Source organism: Heterocephalus glaber, unplaced genomic scaffold (assembly GCF_053883595.1).
Source record: "Heterocephalus glaber isolate CG9 unplaced genomic scaffold, H.glaber_assembly_v1.0 deba00001720, whole genome shotgun sequence".
NCBI lineage: Eukaryota > Metazoa > Chordata > Mammalia > Rodentia > Bathyergidae > Heterocephalus > Heterocephalus glaber.
In genome coordinates, this window is record NW_028258433.1 from 11,485,819 (window position 1) to 11,502,865 (window position 17,047).

The window sequence follows — 17,047 nt, forward strand, 5'->3', positions numbered from 1 at the left end:
AACCATTGGGATTTGGTATTGCAGCTTATTTTTATCAGGCTGAATATCTTCATCATCATGCAGTAAATATGTCTAGTTGAAACTAGTAACTATTCTCTATATTATACAAGTTCCTTTTGCGGTTTTAACTTGCCTTTTGAATCTTCAGGAAAAGAACATACTGCTGATGGAAAAAAAAAAAAAGCAGAAAATGAAGCAGTCGCTATCAGAGGCAGACTCATAGATGTTTGCTGGTCATTTTCCACTGGGGAAATATGGGTCAGTGAGCAGCATGTGTTCTGGAACCTCACAGAGAATGGCTCCTTTCATCCTCACCTTGGTGGTGAATTGTGATGGCTCCAAGAGGTGTTGACAAACACTCTGTGTGCATTATGAACCAGAGAGCTGACCAGAAGTCTGCAGCAGTCAACAAGATTGGCTGGCTAGAATTCCACTTTTGCACTCTTCTTCCCTCTTGCCATTAAATAAATCATAGTTTACCTGCTACCGAAAAAGAAGCATACAATGCAATATTTACCTGTCAGGTCTTATCTGACAGCTCTAAGGCAAAAATTTTTAACAAAGTCTTTTCTTAACACTCATTTTAAGATTAAACTAATAGCCAGTGATTTAGTGTATTCAGATGAAAAAATAAATATTCTAATTAATTTCATATAAACAGCATGAGGGCAAAAGTTTTTGTCTGTTTTCTGACATAAACTCAGCACATAGGATGGAATATAGTAAGTACTCAATGAGTATTTGTGGTTGAATGGATAATATTTGGTCTAGTTTCATCACACATTGAAAAAAAATTTCAGAAGTATAATAATTTCTTCAATTAAATGAGAAATGTTACAAATAAGTAATTTTCAGACTTTAAAAATCTAATAGTCACAAGAGTGTTTTTCCCTTTTTGAATATCTACCAACTTCTCTGGAAATATCAACATTTAGAAAAATATATTTGAAAATCATTAATTTGATTCTAAGAGATTCTGATTTCATTTTTAAGGCTATGCAAGTACTATTGTGATTATATAAAAGTTGTCTACAACATTGAATTTGTTCACTGCTTTTTGAATAATATACACTATGGTTTGAGTTTCTGACACAGAAATGACGATGGTTCTCTTGTGATTAAGTTAGAGGCTGAGTGATTCTTCAGCCTTCCCAGCACACTGCAGTTGGCCCTGGGTGAACCATCTGAATAAGCCAAGCATGCTGTTCATAATGACCTTAGACACTTAGTGTTCCAATTCTGTTCACATGGTTGCGTGGAATTCTGGGCACTCTACAAAGAAAATCCTAACCATGTTGACAAACAGTGAATTATATTCTCTTAAGGGTTCAAATTTCATTAAATGCCTATGGAATTTTATAATTTTTTATTATTCTTGGGCATTTATGAATTAGATTATCAAAAAATTCTTTGACTCAGAGAGTGTCTTATTAGATTACATTTTCTCAGAGAATATTTCTTATGTTTTTATAATATGCAGCAGCACATAGAAGCATCCACTGCAGAATTTTAAGATTTATGAAGTTGTAGAAATAATGATATTAAACAACATAAATATAAATTTACTGAGCCTTGTTTTCTATGAAGTTATAACACAAACTTAGCTCAAAGAATATGTAGCTGCATCATAATTAAGGAAAGAGGAGAACAGAATCATGATCTCGTTGCCTCCAATACAACACTTTCATCATCAAATGCGTAGGAAACTACCCGTGTCCCAGAGTCACAGCGGGGTCTACTTTGTTCTGCAAAATGGGGTGGCACATGAAATGTTCACAAGGAAAGCCTCAATAATCCAACTGAAAACAAGCTAAGACACTGCTGTTATGTTTCCTCGAAGGTATTGGCACACGAGACGGGACAGCAAAAAAAGACAAAGACTTCAAGGGCAAAGCACAGAGGCAAGTGCAGTTCAACCCGGGCCAGACCAGGGCCACGTGGAGAGTGCGGATCCTGAGTGACGGGGAGCACGAGCACTCCGAGGCCTTCCAGGTGGTTCTCTCGGAGCCCGTGCTGGCCGCCCTGGAGTTCCCCGCCGTGACCACAGTGGAGATCATTGATCCAGGCGACGGTGAGAGCCATTGTCAGCTTGGCAGTATCACTGCTCTCAGGCTTCGTGACCAAATGTAGAGGAAGCTTGAAATTCAATATTTTTTCTATGTGGAGAATTTTCTAGATTAACAGTTCAGAATTCTTGAATATACTGAAGGGAAGAGGGAAAACAAAAAGTAATAAAAAGAAGTTATACTTTTTTTTTCAAGTACTACCAACATCTTCTTTCTACCCTTTAGGACCAATGTTGCTCATTTCATTTTCTAAAATTAATGCATCAATTTTAAACTCCTTTGGGTGTCATAAAATATCTTTTAAACAAATGATTGAAGAATCAGATCATTTTGAAATTAATTTGTTCTCCATACAGCGTAAAATTATTCACCTTTCTTTCATATATTCACCAGCCCCGAGTTTTTATTTGGTGGTATGTTTCCACATTGTGACATAATACCCACTCCACCCACTGACAATGAGCTGAGGCTTCAGGCCATCGCTCTAAATTTTTCTTAGATTATGTTTTCTTGTCCAAGCACACTCCTGGCTGATGTTGGTAAAAGTGAACCTTAATGCTTTTGAATGTAATTTGAGCTTTTTCCTTCCTCCCTGCCAAACTTCTACAATCCTGGCTTGTCTTGATCTAGTTAGGTGGAAAAAGAAAAGATTGACTTTTTTGAGGGCTGGCATTTATAAAAACCTTACCGAGACTTCTGAAGCTGAAATCCTGTTGGAAGCCAGACGTGACTTTCTTTTTAAACTGCCAGGCTGCTTTAGCAATCAAAAAACTCTTAAATAATCTGTAAAGATACAATCTAGTGAGTACATGAAATGGAGACACATGTGCAAATCCCTGTGTTAAAAGACTAAATTTAATTAAAGAGAGGGTGAGAAAGGATAAGAAAACTGGAGCACCAATATCATTTTCTTAACTAACATCTCTGCCTTTTGTTAAATATGAAGTTTGATTATATTTATAATTTCCATTAAAGAACAGTTACCATTTCATTACATTTAATTTTATCAGCATTGAATACAAATAATTAAGCTTTTTTCTAGTCCTGAGCTTAGGGAATGTAGCTCAATAATAAAACTTTCCTCTTTTAAGTAAGCCTATGATAGATTTCATACATTTAAGTTTATCCCTTAGTTAAAGCTAGAAGCCATTTCTCGAGATTTGTATTTGCCAATTGGTAAATTGCTATAGTTTACCTTAAGCAATAAGATACTTAAACTTATTTCTTCCTTCCGCTTTATAGTCTCACAGTGATACTCTCTACCAGTGATATGTGAGCAGTGGTATATATTAAAATAAAACAAAGCACACATTACACAAACACTACAATCTAATCTCTTTTTCTTTTTCTTTTGGTAATGGAGATCCAACCAGGGATATTCTCCCAGAGTCACATCCTTAGCCGTTTTTATTTTTTATTTTAAGACAAGTTCTTGTTATTTTCCTTAGTTGTCCATCCTCCTGCCTCAGCTTCTCAGTGTGCTGGGATTACAGATGTCCACCTCCAGCTAACAAAAATATCTTTTCAACATAAATTCTATATACACACAAACAAATGTATATATAATATATATATATGCTGACTTCTTACATGATCATAATTATGTCATTATAATTCTATCAATATGCTTTTTAATATATCAATATATTATACTTTAATATATTCAATATTATTAACTAATATACTTATACTTCAATATATTCAATATATCAATATATTTATACTTTTTCAATTATATGGTTATGATTTATGTAAAAGTTTTAATTGACTGTGTTTTATGCATCAGCATCTACAACAAGTGCAAAAATAATACTCAACCTTGTATGCTTCCTTATCTAACCTGAAGTGACTCTCAGTACCCCCACATGTGCCCAGCAATACCTGTGATACCTCTAGATATTTGTGCCCCTCTGCAACCACAGCTCTGTGATCAACAGAGTTGAGCCCCTGGAAATTCTAGTCATCACCATCATGTGTCCTGCAGCATCTGTGCAGGAGTGCAGTCTGACTCCAGTGGCAGACGCCAGTGAGAGTGTAGTGCAAGTGATGCCTCAGCCCATCCCTGAGAGCTTCGGGAAGGCCATGGATATGAGGAAACAAAATCTCAAATTAGTCCTGGCACCTGGTACCTGCCTCTGCACGGTTTAACTAGGAAGGGAATGGGAAGCCCATGGTTTTGTCTAGAACTGGTAGGCTTTTTCTATTTTTCAGCAAACTGCCATGAGAACATTGAAGAAGGAATAAATCTTTGTTCCATGAATAGCATATCAACAACTTCCTAGACAGATATGTTCACTCAATTATTGACTATCTGAATAAATTCAGCCTCCTCATCAATTGAAACAGTTCAAAGAGAAAAACTAGAATAAGGAGAAGACAGAGTGCTGAACAGAGATGTTCGCCTCCATTAGTAATTCTTCTGCCACCAGGTGTCTGTGGTCCTGGGGTTGCATGCATGGAAAACCAGCCATTTGATATCATTTTGACCTCACTGCTTTTTCTTTCTCTATTCCTTTGCCATTCTTCCTTGTTTCAGTTTGATTCCACAGACTCCCTCCTTTTAACACTCACTTTGTAGTTCAATTAGGTAAGGAATTTAAAGTTCAGAAAAAATTTAACTTATTTTCTGGATAAGGAATATGAGAAAAAGCCACCTGATAGTCTCAGCAGCAGTCAGGTGTTTTGTTTGACTGGGGGGGGGGTATTGACAGAAATGGGGGAGATTGCACTTCATTCAAGGGAATGGGCACTTCTCTGTGAAATTCCACTGATCAGTAACACTGATCAGTAACCCTTCCATGGAATGACCCTCTGGCACTGGGCTGGATTGCCATGAAAAAACATCACAATAGATTTCCAGGAGTTAAGAAGGACTGGGAGGGAGCTTCAGGTCATTTCTGTTCCCTTTGCTCTTTTATCTAACTCAATCTCAAGAAATCCAAAAGGACTTTGCCATGGGCAGGGGTTAAATGGAAATAATCATAATGTAATCTCCACTGTTGTTTTGTTTTCTACTGTTCTCAGTGAGCCAGACATTACAGTAAGAGTTTTGCAAATAGCACTAGAGGCAGTACTTGAAAGATAAAATAACAGAAAAGAATATTCCAAAACAAGATAGTGTACTTTGCCACAGCAATATTGTTTCACCTATTCTTGTGTGTAACAACAAGGAAGTAATTCCTTCCCTTCTTATTCTATTCTCTTTTCACTTTCTATATCAAGCCTCAAATGTGATAGAATTGGTGATTAAAATCAAGTGTTCTAAGAAGATAATCAAGACCACTTTCGGCCATTGCATACTGTGTATGTTTATTTAATAAGTGTTAAATAAGCATCTGCTATATGCCAGGGGTTCTGCTAAAAGGTAGAAATTGAGGAACTGGAGTACAGAAGTTATGCTAACTCTGAAATTAGTCCTAACACTAGGTGATCAAATTCTACTAACTTATTAAAGCTAAGAATACAGAGTATGATATGCTGTGATAAAGGAACAGTAAAAGCCTATGGGAGTATCTAACCTAGTTTTAAGAAAGAAGGAAAGTTTTCTAGAATAAACATTTTTTAATTTTCTGTGTATTAAGTTCCCTAAATATCAAAATCTGTGCCATCTGTTCTCACTCTTAGAAGCATATAGATAGCAATTAAACATCCTTGTGTCTGATAAAGGAAAATATGTAAGAGATAAAATTTCTTATTTATAAAAATCTCATTCATTTTTTATCTTGTATTTAAAAAACAGAGTAAATTGAGTTTTATGGTCACTTATGGGGAGACTGCAAGCCCAAGTAATAGAATTATTGAGTCCAAATACCTAGCAAAGATAGCTAAAACCTATGTTTTATGTAATTATTTTGTTTGCACAACAGAAATGTCTGCAAACTTCAGCTTGAAATGGAATTGTTCTATATTTCTGTGATTTAAAAATATAGCCATGAACTAGTTAGTAGCTTAAAGATTTGACCTTTGTGATCAGCTTTGGTGAGAATATGTTAGCTTAATGATATATAATATTTAGTAGAGAAGAAAGATACTGTTCTAAAGGAATGTAGAACTTAAAGAAATCCTAATATTAACATACACAAAGACAAGACAAACTTGTAACTGCATGAGTGAACAAAGCCATTTAATGAAATAGAATTCAGATAACATTGGCTGATCAGTCTATGAAATCCAATGTAAATATTAATTATTACTTTTGAAATTTTGCATCATTAGCAGGGTTGATAAAGATAGATCCACTGTGGCTAGCTGAAATTTTGAGATGACTCTGCCAAAATTTTAAGTCCAGAATCAATAAGATGATAGCCAACTGCAGCTGATGGCAGAGAAACAATAAAGAAAGCACACAGGCGCTTTAGCCTCAGTGTCAGACCTTTTTGAACTCGACTGGAGTGAAACATTAGTCATTTCTTAAGAGAAACAAAAATTATAACCAGTTGTTAAAAGTACAGCACATAGTTTCTGATACTCAAAGATGTCATGACTAAAACTACTTTGGTTTCCCATGACTGAAACTATTTTAGTTATGAAAAACTTGCCGGAAGTTTCTACATTCACAAAATAAAAACATATAGTGAAAAATAGTTACCCAAACATTCACTGAGGCTAACAAATTTTCATAGTATAGAGGGATAATTTTGGGACCTCATGGTATCCTGCTGTAAGCTTGTAATGAGCTGTCATGTGTATAGGCACATTTTCATTTGCATCTTCTTCAAGCCCTTGCTGAAATTAGTCTGGATTACTAGGTCTATTTTATTTTTTAAGAACAACTTATTCTTTACTGATTAAAAAATGAAAAAAACATGCAGTAAAATATGAAGTCAAAAAGAGTGAAAGTTGACTATTTTACATCTTCCATATTCTAACATACCTCATAAGGAGGAACCTCCATTTATTGATACATCATTATTGTATCCTCCAGATTATTATAACTAAGGCTACTTTCGAAGGAAGTAAAACACGTAGAAATGTAAGAGAGATGTCCACATTCAAGCCTATAATTGGCAGACCCCACTGTGTCCACGCTGTTGGCCAACCTACAGGCTCAAGTAGCCTGAAGATTTACCAGAACTTCTTCTCCATTGTTTTTGAATGAGCCAGCTTGTGTAGGCAGTGAAGACTCGGTGCTTTCATCCAAGTATTTCATTTCCTTTTCCTTCCATGGTCTATTATGGCAAATTTTTAAAAGATATTTTGTTCCATCATCTTTTTAGTAGATTGGTTTTTTTAAAAAATCTGTACAATATAATTGAGCAGAGAAAGCATGAGCTCCTCTTTCAGACATAGCTACAACTCTTTTATTTCTGAGGACAGAAGTCATTTATTTTGTTGCCTAAATTGCAGCACAGTCAAGACCTAAAAAGTAAAAATTGCAGATAGAAATCAAAGTGCTCATTGCAGTATAGTCACATTGACTAATAATGAATACATTCGTTTTATTCAGCTTTGTATTTCCAAATGAAGGGTGGGGGTACCAGTCTGAAAGTATCAAAGTGACACATGCTTATGGTCAAAAATCAAACACAAGGTGTTACTAACTTGGAAAAGGGAAAGAGTGTAGAGAAATGTGGGAACTCTATGTATTTTCTACTCATTTTTCTATAAACCTAAAACTATAAAAAATAAAACATTAACTTTATAAAAAGTCATTTGTAATCCTACCACAGAGATAATTATTGCTAACATATGACAGTGTGAAACTACAGTCATTTTTCTACTGATTGCTATGTATTTAATGAGTATATTTCTATTATTTACCCCCTACTTTTTCCCTTAGTGAATACCTTCCTTCCCAGAGACTGCTACAATTTCAATTTAATGTTTGAATGGGATGCAACATATATGCTTTTATGATATATATGTTATATATGTAATAAATAATATATTATATATAATGTATCATATATAATGCATCAATATATAATATATCAATATATGAGAGAGAGAGAGAGAAAGAAGAGAGTCTGCCAAAAAAATGTAGAAACACTTCAGCAGTTCACTGTACTAATAAATATCTGAAAGCTAATGACCCATCACTTTGAGCACCTCTTGTAATTTCAGAGGCCAAAGGTAACTTGCATTAATCTAATGATCTCTCAATACATTTAATATTAAAATATTTATACAAGATTTTGTTTTCCTGATGTATGCAGTTTTTGGTGGATATATACTATATGTATATTATATATGTTATATACTTTTACATAATAACTTTAATTCTGTATACAGATAATTTTATACACATAAAACTTTTTATAAAAATATTGAAGAAATATTTAAAGAGTTCTACAAATATTTGTTTCTGGCTTCCTTTTACATGCCTAGACTGCCCCTGCTCTCTCTCTGCTTTAGCAGGATATTAAATGTCTTTTTCAGAATCTCAGCTTAGCCTTTGTTTTCCTGTGGTTGGAGTGATGCTCCCTGTGATACAGAGTGTTCTTTCTAGGCAGTAGAGCAGAATGGCTATGATTAGGGGCTCTGAAATGGACTTTCTAGGTTCAAACCCAGCATCAGCACCTACTAACACCCTTAGTCTTCAGTGGGGTACTGAATCTCTGTGCCTTCTGTACAATGAGACAGAGCTTCTGTACAATGAGACAGAGCTGGGCAGAGTGCTACATCTGTAATCCCAGCTACTGGGGAGCTGAGCATGAGGATCACAAGTTCAAGGCCTGCCTGGACAGTTTAGCAAGAATTTGTCTCAAAATAAAAAATAAAAAGGGCTGGAGATGTAGCACACTATTAGAGTGCCCCTGGATTTGACCCCTAGTACCCCCAGAAATAAAGAGACAAATGAATGAAAACTAGCCAGTATGTGTAATGTGTTCAGAATAGGGCTCAGCAAATAGTAAGAACTCCATGTGTATTAGCTCATAATCTTTAAAGCTAATGCAAGAATGATGCTTTTAGAAATTTTACACTTAATGAGCTATGCTTACTTGAAGCAGCCAACATGCACATCTATTTTATACATAAAGTAAAACTGAAAAATAATGTTAGCTGGAAAGGCTACCAATGAAGTCTTTGTCTTTTTGATACCCTTTTCTAGCTTCCCCCACAGATCGCACATTTTGGTTAGAAGTAAGGTCAACAGAGAGCCTGAACTTGATCCTGAGCCTATTTACCCTCTGTCAGATCAATTGTAGGAGTGAATTTCAGAGGAGAGGGCATGGTCAGGACACTAAGTTTTTCATTATTCATAATTCCAACCTACTGGCACTGACAAAAAGTACAAGCTTGTTTAACCAAATCTGATCGAGACATGGGGTAGAAAAGGAACCAAAGCTCGGGTATTGAGGAATTAAATCTTAAAGGAGTTTAGGTATTTAAAATCCTATATATGAAACTGTCCTAGATGACCTATTTGGAAATAAAATTGGCCAGTATAGATTAGAAGTATAGAATGAGTGCTGTTTATGATTCATTCCTGTCTTGCTGAGCTCCACCTGCCATAAGAAAATATTAAAGATGGAGTAGCTTTAACAACAGACACTCATTTCTCACACTTCTCGAGGCTGGAGACTCCAAGATCAAGATGTTGGTATCTTTAGTTGTTGGTAAGGGGCCTCTTTCTGACTAGGGACAATCACTGTATCACTCAGCAATCCTTGCTTTCTGGTATCATTCTTATAAGGACTCCAGTCCTATCCCAGGGGACCCCACCCTCAAGGCCTCACTGAAACCTCACTCCCTAAGTCTCCTGTACCTTCACATTGCAGGTTAGGGCTTCAACACATGAATTTGAAAAGATACAAACATTCAGCCCATGACAAACCCTAAGAAAGACCTCAAACTTTCCACAGTATTTGATACTTCCAGTAATGTCATGCAGTTCATGACCTAAAGGCTGCCCAAACCTGGGTAACACCTGGGCTAATTGCCCAAATTAATGAATAGAAATTCATCAAATATTTGATTTGAATGTTCCATGGCACTTGGTGTATTTTTTTATACTACAGTCAGGATAATTTCTATGTTGAAAATTTATATTTGGTAAGATCTTACTTCATACTTGTAGGTGCAATTCGTGGCCTTACTACAACTGACCGTAATAAGAAATCAGCAAAGATATTTCGGTAAATGCCACTTTGATCGTATTTAAAGCAAAACTGCCTGAGAGAAGTGCTCGTGCATGTAGTCTTCAGTTCCTCTCCTGTTCTCCCTTAAACTTAGCCCTTTGTCTGTCCCCTGTATTCCACCAAAACAGTTCTTGTGAAGATAAACACTTTCCTGAACCTTCACTTTGCTAGATCTAGTGAGGTCAGTTCTCAACTTACTAAACTTGCCAGGAGTCTTTGAAATACGGTCCCTCTTTCTCCATGCACATATTTTGTACTCAGCTTCTCACACCTGTACTCTCTTTGTTGTCCCCATTATTGGGAGTTCTTCTCAGGCTCCTTTACTCATTCTTGCTTATCTCCCTAACTTCTCTTGTGTAACTTAGAAGAATTTAATATCACGACTTTTACAAAGTTGAGGGTGAGGATCAAGAGACCTCCAGGCATAGTAAAGCACCCCAAGGCTATGAGGGTCCCTGCCTAACAACCTCAAGGCCTGAGGGGCCCTGAGAGGGGACTCAATGGCTGTAGGTGGAGTAGAGGAGGGAGTTGAAGCCAGCTCTGGAAACCAGAGGGGAGCTGAGGAAAAATGCCAGACTCTCTTGGCTCCTGCTCTCCAAGTCCCTATCTCTGTTCTCTTTGAAGCCACAGGGAAAGGGACACATTCGATGCTTTTCCCCTTAGCTTAGCTGCCAAGGCATAGAGCAGGGAAGAGTGTGCCCCTTTGAGGGCTGTATCTGCTGCTAATTCCAACATTGTTTATAATAACCAAAAGAAGTGAGGTTTACTGTTTTAAAAATTATCGTGAAGGGTTTTCTGTGTGGATGTGAGACTCAGGGAAACAGACTCCCAATCAAATATGGGAGTATCTATTTCAGATTCTCCATGTCCAACTGTTGAACTAAAAAACTGTTATAGTTTTACATAGTGCTATATTTTTCAAAATTTAATTATGCTATTTTTATTATTTGTTGAACTTTTTTATATTATTAACTTTATTGGTACATTTTAGGAATACAATATAATGACATTCATCATTGGGAATTTGCACCTTTACATACTCTTCTCTTGGTTTTTATTTCTGAATTTTTTGACTATGTTAATAATCGATCACTGACTTATTATATAAATATAATTTGTGTACATATGATCGTTATCTTGCTAGAATGTTCCTTCCCGCTGATGAATAAATGTATGCATTCTAAAGAAACTTCTATTTTAAAAACATTAAATAATATATATTAACTGTGTTAGCAGCATTTATCATTTGGGGAAAAAAAGCAACAACAGGCAATAAAAGCCATCTTGAATTTTGCGTCTAGATTTAAAAATTCACTCTCTCAATGTCTGCACCCTTTCTACTTATTTCTTTTCCCTTCTCCCTCCTTCCCCTTGTAGTGTTATTCTGAAAGAATATGCAGGAAGAAAAAATCCATCACTAGAGAAATTTTAATTTGCATAGAATTGTTTCAGAGCTAAGAAGCTAAGGTGGAAATCATTGCACTTGTGATTGTGTTTTCTCCTTAGAATCAACTGTATTCATTCCCCAGTCTGAATACACCATTGAAGAAGATGTGGGGGAACTGTTCATTCCCATCAGAAGGAGTGGAGATGTCAGCCAGGAACTCATGGTGATCTGTTCTACACAGCAAGGTACTTTAATTTGTACAAAAACAAAACAATAAAACTAAAACAGCATCCAAAGGATATAAATAAGCCTTTTTAATATGTTAGTCTGTGGCATTTTGCAATGAGAGGTGTACTTTATTATGAGGCCTTTCCTAAGAGCAAAAAAGCATTTATTTAGACATTTGCTTCAGTACTGTACATTTGAGGACTCCTCTGGGAGTGCCTGGAAAGAATATACTACTACATACTGCAAATATCTCTGACTCCATTGGTCATTACTACAGTACTCAAGGCTTTTCAGATTATAAAGAACAGAAGCTGTTGTATTAGGGGGTTGTTGTTTGTTTAAAAAGTCAAAGTAATATATATTCAAGGAAAAGAAACTAATTGAAAATAAATTTGAAACCCATTTGAACCACTTTTAAACTATTTGTTTTGCTCATGGGTAACCATCCTATGTAAGGTGATTTTTGTAATAGAAAGCTAAAATTAATATTATATAATGTTCATTAATTTACTAAATACCATTTCTAGCAAACCAATAAATTTTCCAAATATGCAAAAGACAAAATCACATATAGTATTGATTTAAATCTCCAACTTTAAATTTACATATATATTTAAATTTACAAATATATATTTAAATTTACAAATATATATTTAAATATATATATGTGGTGGGGTTTTTTTTTGAAAGCCTGCCTAGAATAAGATTAAAAGCAAATTTCAGTATCAGCCTTGACCCTGGATCCCAGAGCAAGTGACTCAACTAATGAAATGCTCAGTTAACAAATGTGTAAAACCCAAAAGAGCAGTCAAGACTATTAATGAGAAAATTATTAATTATTAATGTGTAACATGCTTGGCACTTAACCTATCTTAAGCATTTGAATAGTAGGAGCTATTATTTTGTGATACTGTGTTCATCTAGAAGTCCACTGGCAGAAAAAACTTGAGAAAACAGTAGAAGTTTGATTTTCATCACTGATGCTAGAACTGTATAACAGTATGTGGCTGCAGTTAATTCCAGGCTGTTTCTATATACAGATGACCATTAGAATGCTGTATATGAAATACTCATGTAACATGCTCTGCATGAAACCCTTTTGGATTCTCTCTGCTCCAGGAACAGCAACAGGAACAGTGCCGACTTCAGTGCTGTCTTACTCTGATTACATATCTAGGCCTGAGGACCACACCAGCGTTGTCCGCTTTGACAAAGATGAGCGGGAGAGAATGTGCAGAATAGTTGTGATTGACGACTCCTTGTATGAAGAGGAGGAAATGTTCCATGTGCTTCTGAGCATGCCCATGGGTGGGAGACTGGGCTCCGAGTTCCCAGGGGCTCAGGTTACAATCCTCCCAGACAAGGATGACGGTAAGTAGGAAGTTGCTGACAATTCTTTTTCTTACCAGGGAGATGAACATCAAAGATAATTTTCTAGACAGAAAAATGCAAATGTAAAAGCATTATACACATTTACATTATGCTTGATTTTATACTGTGATTAAGACTCCATAGTATAATTGGCTGTCTCAATTCCTATTTCTTAATTTAATATTTTAAAGGGCAAAAGTCACACCTCTGTGTGTTTTCTTTTCTCTGTAGTTTCTTTCACAGTGCCACTTGCCATTAGGTGATTGCACTTTTCATGATGAAGTATTGAAAGAATGTAATAAGCCTAATTTGTTTCCTTTTTGTTTGTTTGTTTTTCTCTCACAAGCTTTTTTATTTTGGGAGGGGCGGTAACTTTAATCTCAGTGTTTGAGCCTGTTTTTCAAAGAAACCCATCAGGAAAGTCTGCTAAATGACTAACTGGAAAGGTAATAAATATTTGGGAAATTAAGGCTGTTCCTTAACCCCAGAGATGAAGAGGAGTGGATGTACTAGACCACAGTTCCCTAGAGAAAAATTACACTGAAGTAATACATCTTGAAAGAGGAAAGGTGAAAAAGACCTTAATCTTGCCAGCTAAAGAAGCAGATTAGGGCCGGGGATTTAGCTCAGGGGTTTCACTGCCTGCTGCGCAAGCACAAGGACCCACGTTTGATCCCCGGAATCAAAAAAAAAAAAAAAGAAAGAAAGAAAGAAAAAGAAGCAGATTACACTTTCTTGTGAGAAAAGAGAACAAGAGAAAAGATTGTAAATAATATCTGATGATAACAAAGAGCAATACAATGAGACATAAGACTCCTGAATGCTGACCTATTTTTCTTTTCCCTTGGACATTTTCCTCATGGTAGATGAAAAAGGAAGGAAGAGTCTTTCTTGAGGGAAGGAAACTGGAGGATAATGAAAAGACTTTAATCTCAAATAATCATAAAACTTGGAACACTGAGAATACCAGGAAAGATTTTTTCTTTTGATACCAGGGATGGAACTCGGGACCTTGTGCTTGTAAGGCAGGCACTGGAACCACTGAGCTAAATCCCTGGCCCTCAGGAAAGATTTTTGATAGTGAAGGGATGAAGAATTTGAGACCTAAAGGTAGTCAGGTGTCTGGTAAGCTTAAGCCCTGTGCCTGTACTTTCTTGTGCTCACTTCTCCTAATGATCCTGTGAAAGATACTATTATGCCCATTGGTCACCAGAAGGTTTTAAAACACTACTGATAGTGCTCGCTTCAGCAGTACATATACTAAAACACTACTGATAAAATTAGAAATAATTTTATGAAGAGAAGATGGAAAAAACTCTTGATTTTATCTTATGCTTTGAAAATACCCTACATGTATAAGCTACTCTAATATTTTAAATGTTTTCTTTGTACATTAGTTCAATAAAAAGTTATATTCTGTATTTAAATGAAGTACAGGAATTTTATTTTAAATTGAGTCAACCTTAGAGAGAGGGCCAGTATTTTGAATGTCAACCAAAATTGATATAAGAATTCATGCCACAGGCCTACCTACTATATAAATATCTATCTGTTGATACATATTCATTGCTCTTACAAAGAGATAGTTTTAATTTAAAAATAGAAAGTTTAATTAATGCTTGCTTTAGTCCAGTTTGTTTTGTTGGCAAAACCCTTTTCTGTACAGATTGTTTGGGGATGCCTATGGAGGAAAATCAAGGTACAGAAGGAAGTCATTTCACATATGTATCACTAAATTTTTGTAAGAGTGAAGAGTGACCTCTTTATTCCTGTTCACAGCTGACAACACAGAGATTAGAGAGGCTGAGTGAATGAGCTGAATTTACAGTGCTGCTAAACAGCAAAGTAGCATAAGTGCCCAAATACATGACCTTTCCGCTCTGTCACTCTTTAACACATCTCCCTAGTGGTGATGAAGTGGAAGAGCCATTGGTACTGTTACACAATATTTGCACACTATTTTATTCTCAGTGTTTTGTCTGAGCTGTACAATGCCCTGCTGTAGACAGGCCAAGTGACATTATGAATGGGTAGCCAAAGCTCAGAGTTTTTCACCCAACAGTGCAGGATTGGTGAATTTTGGTGCCTCAGATTTTGATTTTGAGGCTTCATAGGACCAGGCAAACATGGGCCAGCAGTTTGTCAACAATGCTGCCAGCAGTCATTACCTCTCCTCTACCTTAATTCACTCAACAGACCAAGAGTCCTCTGCATACTTCTCTTTTCTCCAAATTGTCTTTTCCCATCTGCTCCCAGCACCACTGAGCTAATTCAGGCAGACCTTTTCCCTTTCAGATGTAGAGTGTAATACACTCTTGTCAGGTCCCTCAGCCTCATTGTAACCAGTTTAATCTTTCCTAAACTCATTCCAAACCCTGAACAACAAACTTTACCATCATCAGGACAGGGACATTGTACTTCCGCAAATCAAGAGCCGATAATGCACAAAGAAGAATAAACAGTGTTGCTTAATCTTTTCTGGTGGTATAATGGACCTTCCCCAAAGAATTAAAAGAATCATACCACAGTGATATATGTGCACCCATGTTCATAGCAGCGCAGTTTGTAATAGCTAAAACTTGGAAACAGCCCAAATGCCCATCAACTGGAGACTGGATAAAGAAAATGTGTTTTTTTTATAAAATGGAGTACTACTCAGCCATAAAAAATGAGAAATTAGAGACATTTATAGCTAAGTGGATGCACATCGAGGCAATACTCTTAAGTGAAATAAATAGGACACACATGTGTAAATAACCAAATAGTTTCTCTGGTGTGAGAAACTGAAAGTGTAAATAAGGACTAAATGTGTAATAGGTAATGTGAAATAGGAAGAAAAGGGGCAAAGAGGAAGGAAGGAAGTGGGAGGGCTAGGGGAAAGGATAGAAGGGAATGGGATTAATATGAGAAAATGGAAAAGTAGGACCAAAATCTTTGTAAATAGGGAGGACTGGAGGGGTTGAAGGGAGGGCTGGGCAAGGGTGAAAAATAAGAACCAAGAGAGACTATGTAAAGGTGCAAATTTCCAATGATGAATGTCATTATATTGTATACCTAAAATGTACCAATGATTAGAATGAATAATCAATAATGTAAAATAGGAAGAAAAGGTCCAAAGTGGTAGGGTTAGTGAGAGGGGCAGAAGAAAGGAAAGAAGGGAAAGGAAAAATGATGAGAAATGGAAAAAATGGAAATAAAGTCTTTGTAAATAGGGAAGGGTGGAGGGCGTGAAGGGAGGGCTAGGAATGGGGAAAAAATAAGAACTAAGATGCATTATGTAAAGGTACAATTCCCAATGAGAAATGTAATTGTGTTGTATACCTACAATGTACCAATAAAAGAATTTAATACAAAAAAAAAAAGAAAACTGTAAGACAGTTTCTTAATTAAGAGGGATATTTATTAATTATTTAACAAATATTGCTGTTATTTTCATAAAAATGCACTGGCAAGTCCATTGCAGGATAAGGGAGGAAGTGAGGAAGGGGAAGTGTTTTGTGAGAACAAACCCAAAACAGACTGAAAAGTAAGAACTCAGAAATTAAGAAAAGAGCATCATCTCTAAGGAAGAAAGGGAGAAGGAAGGAATGATATAGAAAAAGAGAGACTAGAGACAAGCCCAGTAGGCTAGATAAACTCTAGATAAACCACTGCTGTAACATCCTGATAACCACTTAAATGGTTATTATCTTTTTTCCCAGTTCTACAAAATACTATTACCAGAATAAATCCAACTTGCAGTTCAAGTGTTTTATTGTCAAATCTTCAGAAATTCAGCTATGAGATTACTTTAGCCTACCAGAAGGAATTATTCCTTGGACCACATAACACAGCAGGTAGCACAGCTTCACCCTGCAGCTTCATCTTCTCCACCCAGAGGTTAAATTTGCAGTAACCCAGATTGGCATTCAGTA

General features: G+C 36.1%; 1 protein-coding gene across 1 annotated transcript in view; it reads left to right on the plus strand.

Moving 5' to 3' along the window:
• Frem2 (FRAS1 related extracellular matrix 2) overlaps window positions 1-17,047 on the plus strand; it is a 214,113-nt gene that overhangs the window by 96,798 nt on the left and 100,268 nt on the right. The window contains exons 4-6 of the mRNA XM_004874055.3: window positions 1,841-2,071; window positions 11,654-11,779; window positions 12,882-13,133. Coding sequence (XP_004874112.2) covers window positions 1,841-2,071; window positions 11,654-11,779; window positions 12,882-13,133 — 609 coding nt within the window. The remainder of the gene's footprint in view (window positions 1-1,840; window positions 2,072-11,653; window positions 11,780-12,881; window positions 13,134-17,047) is intronic.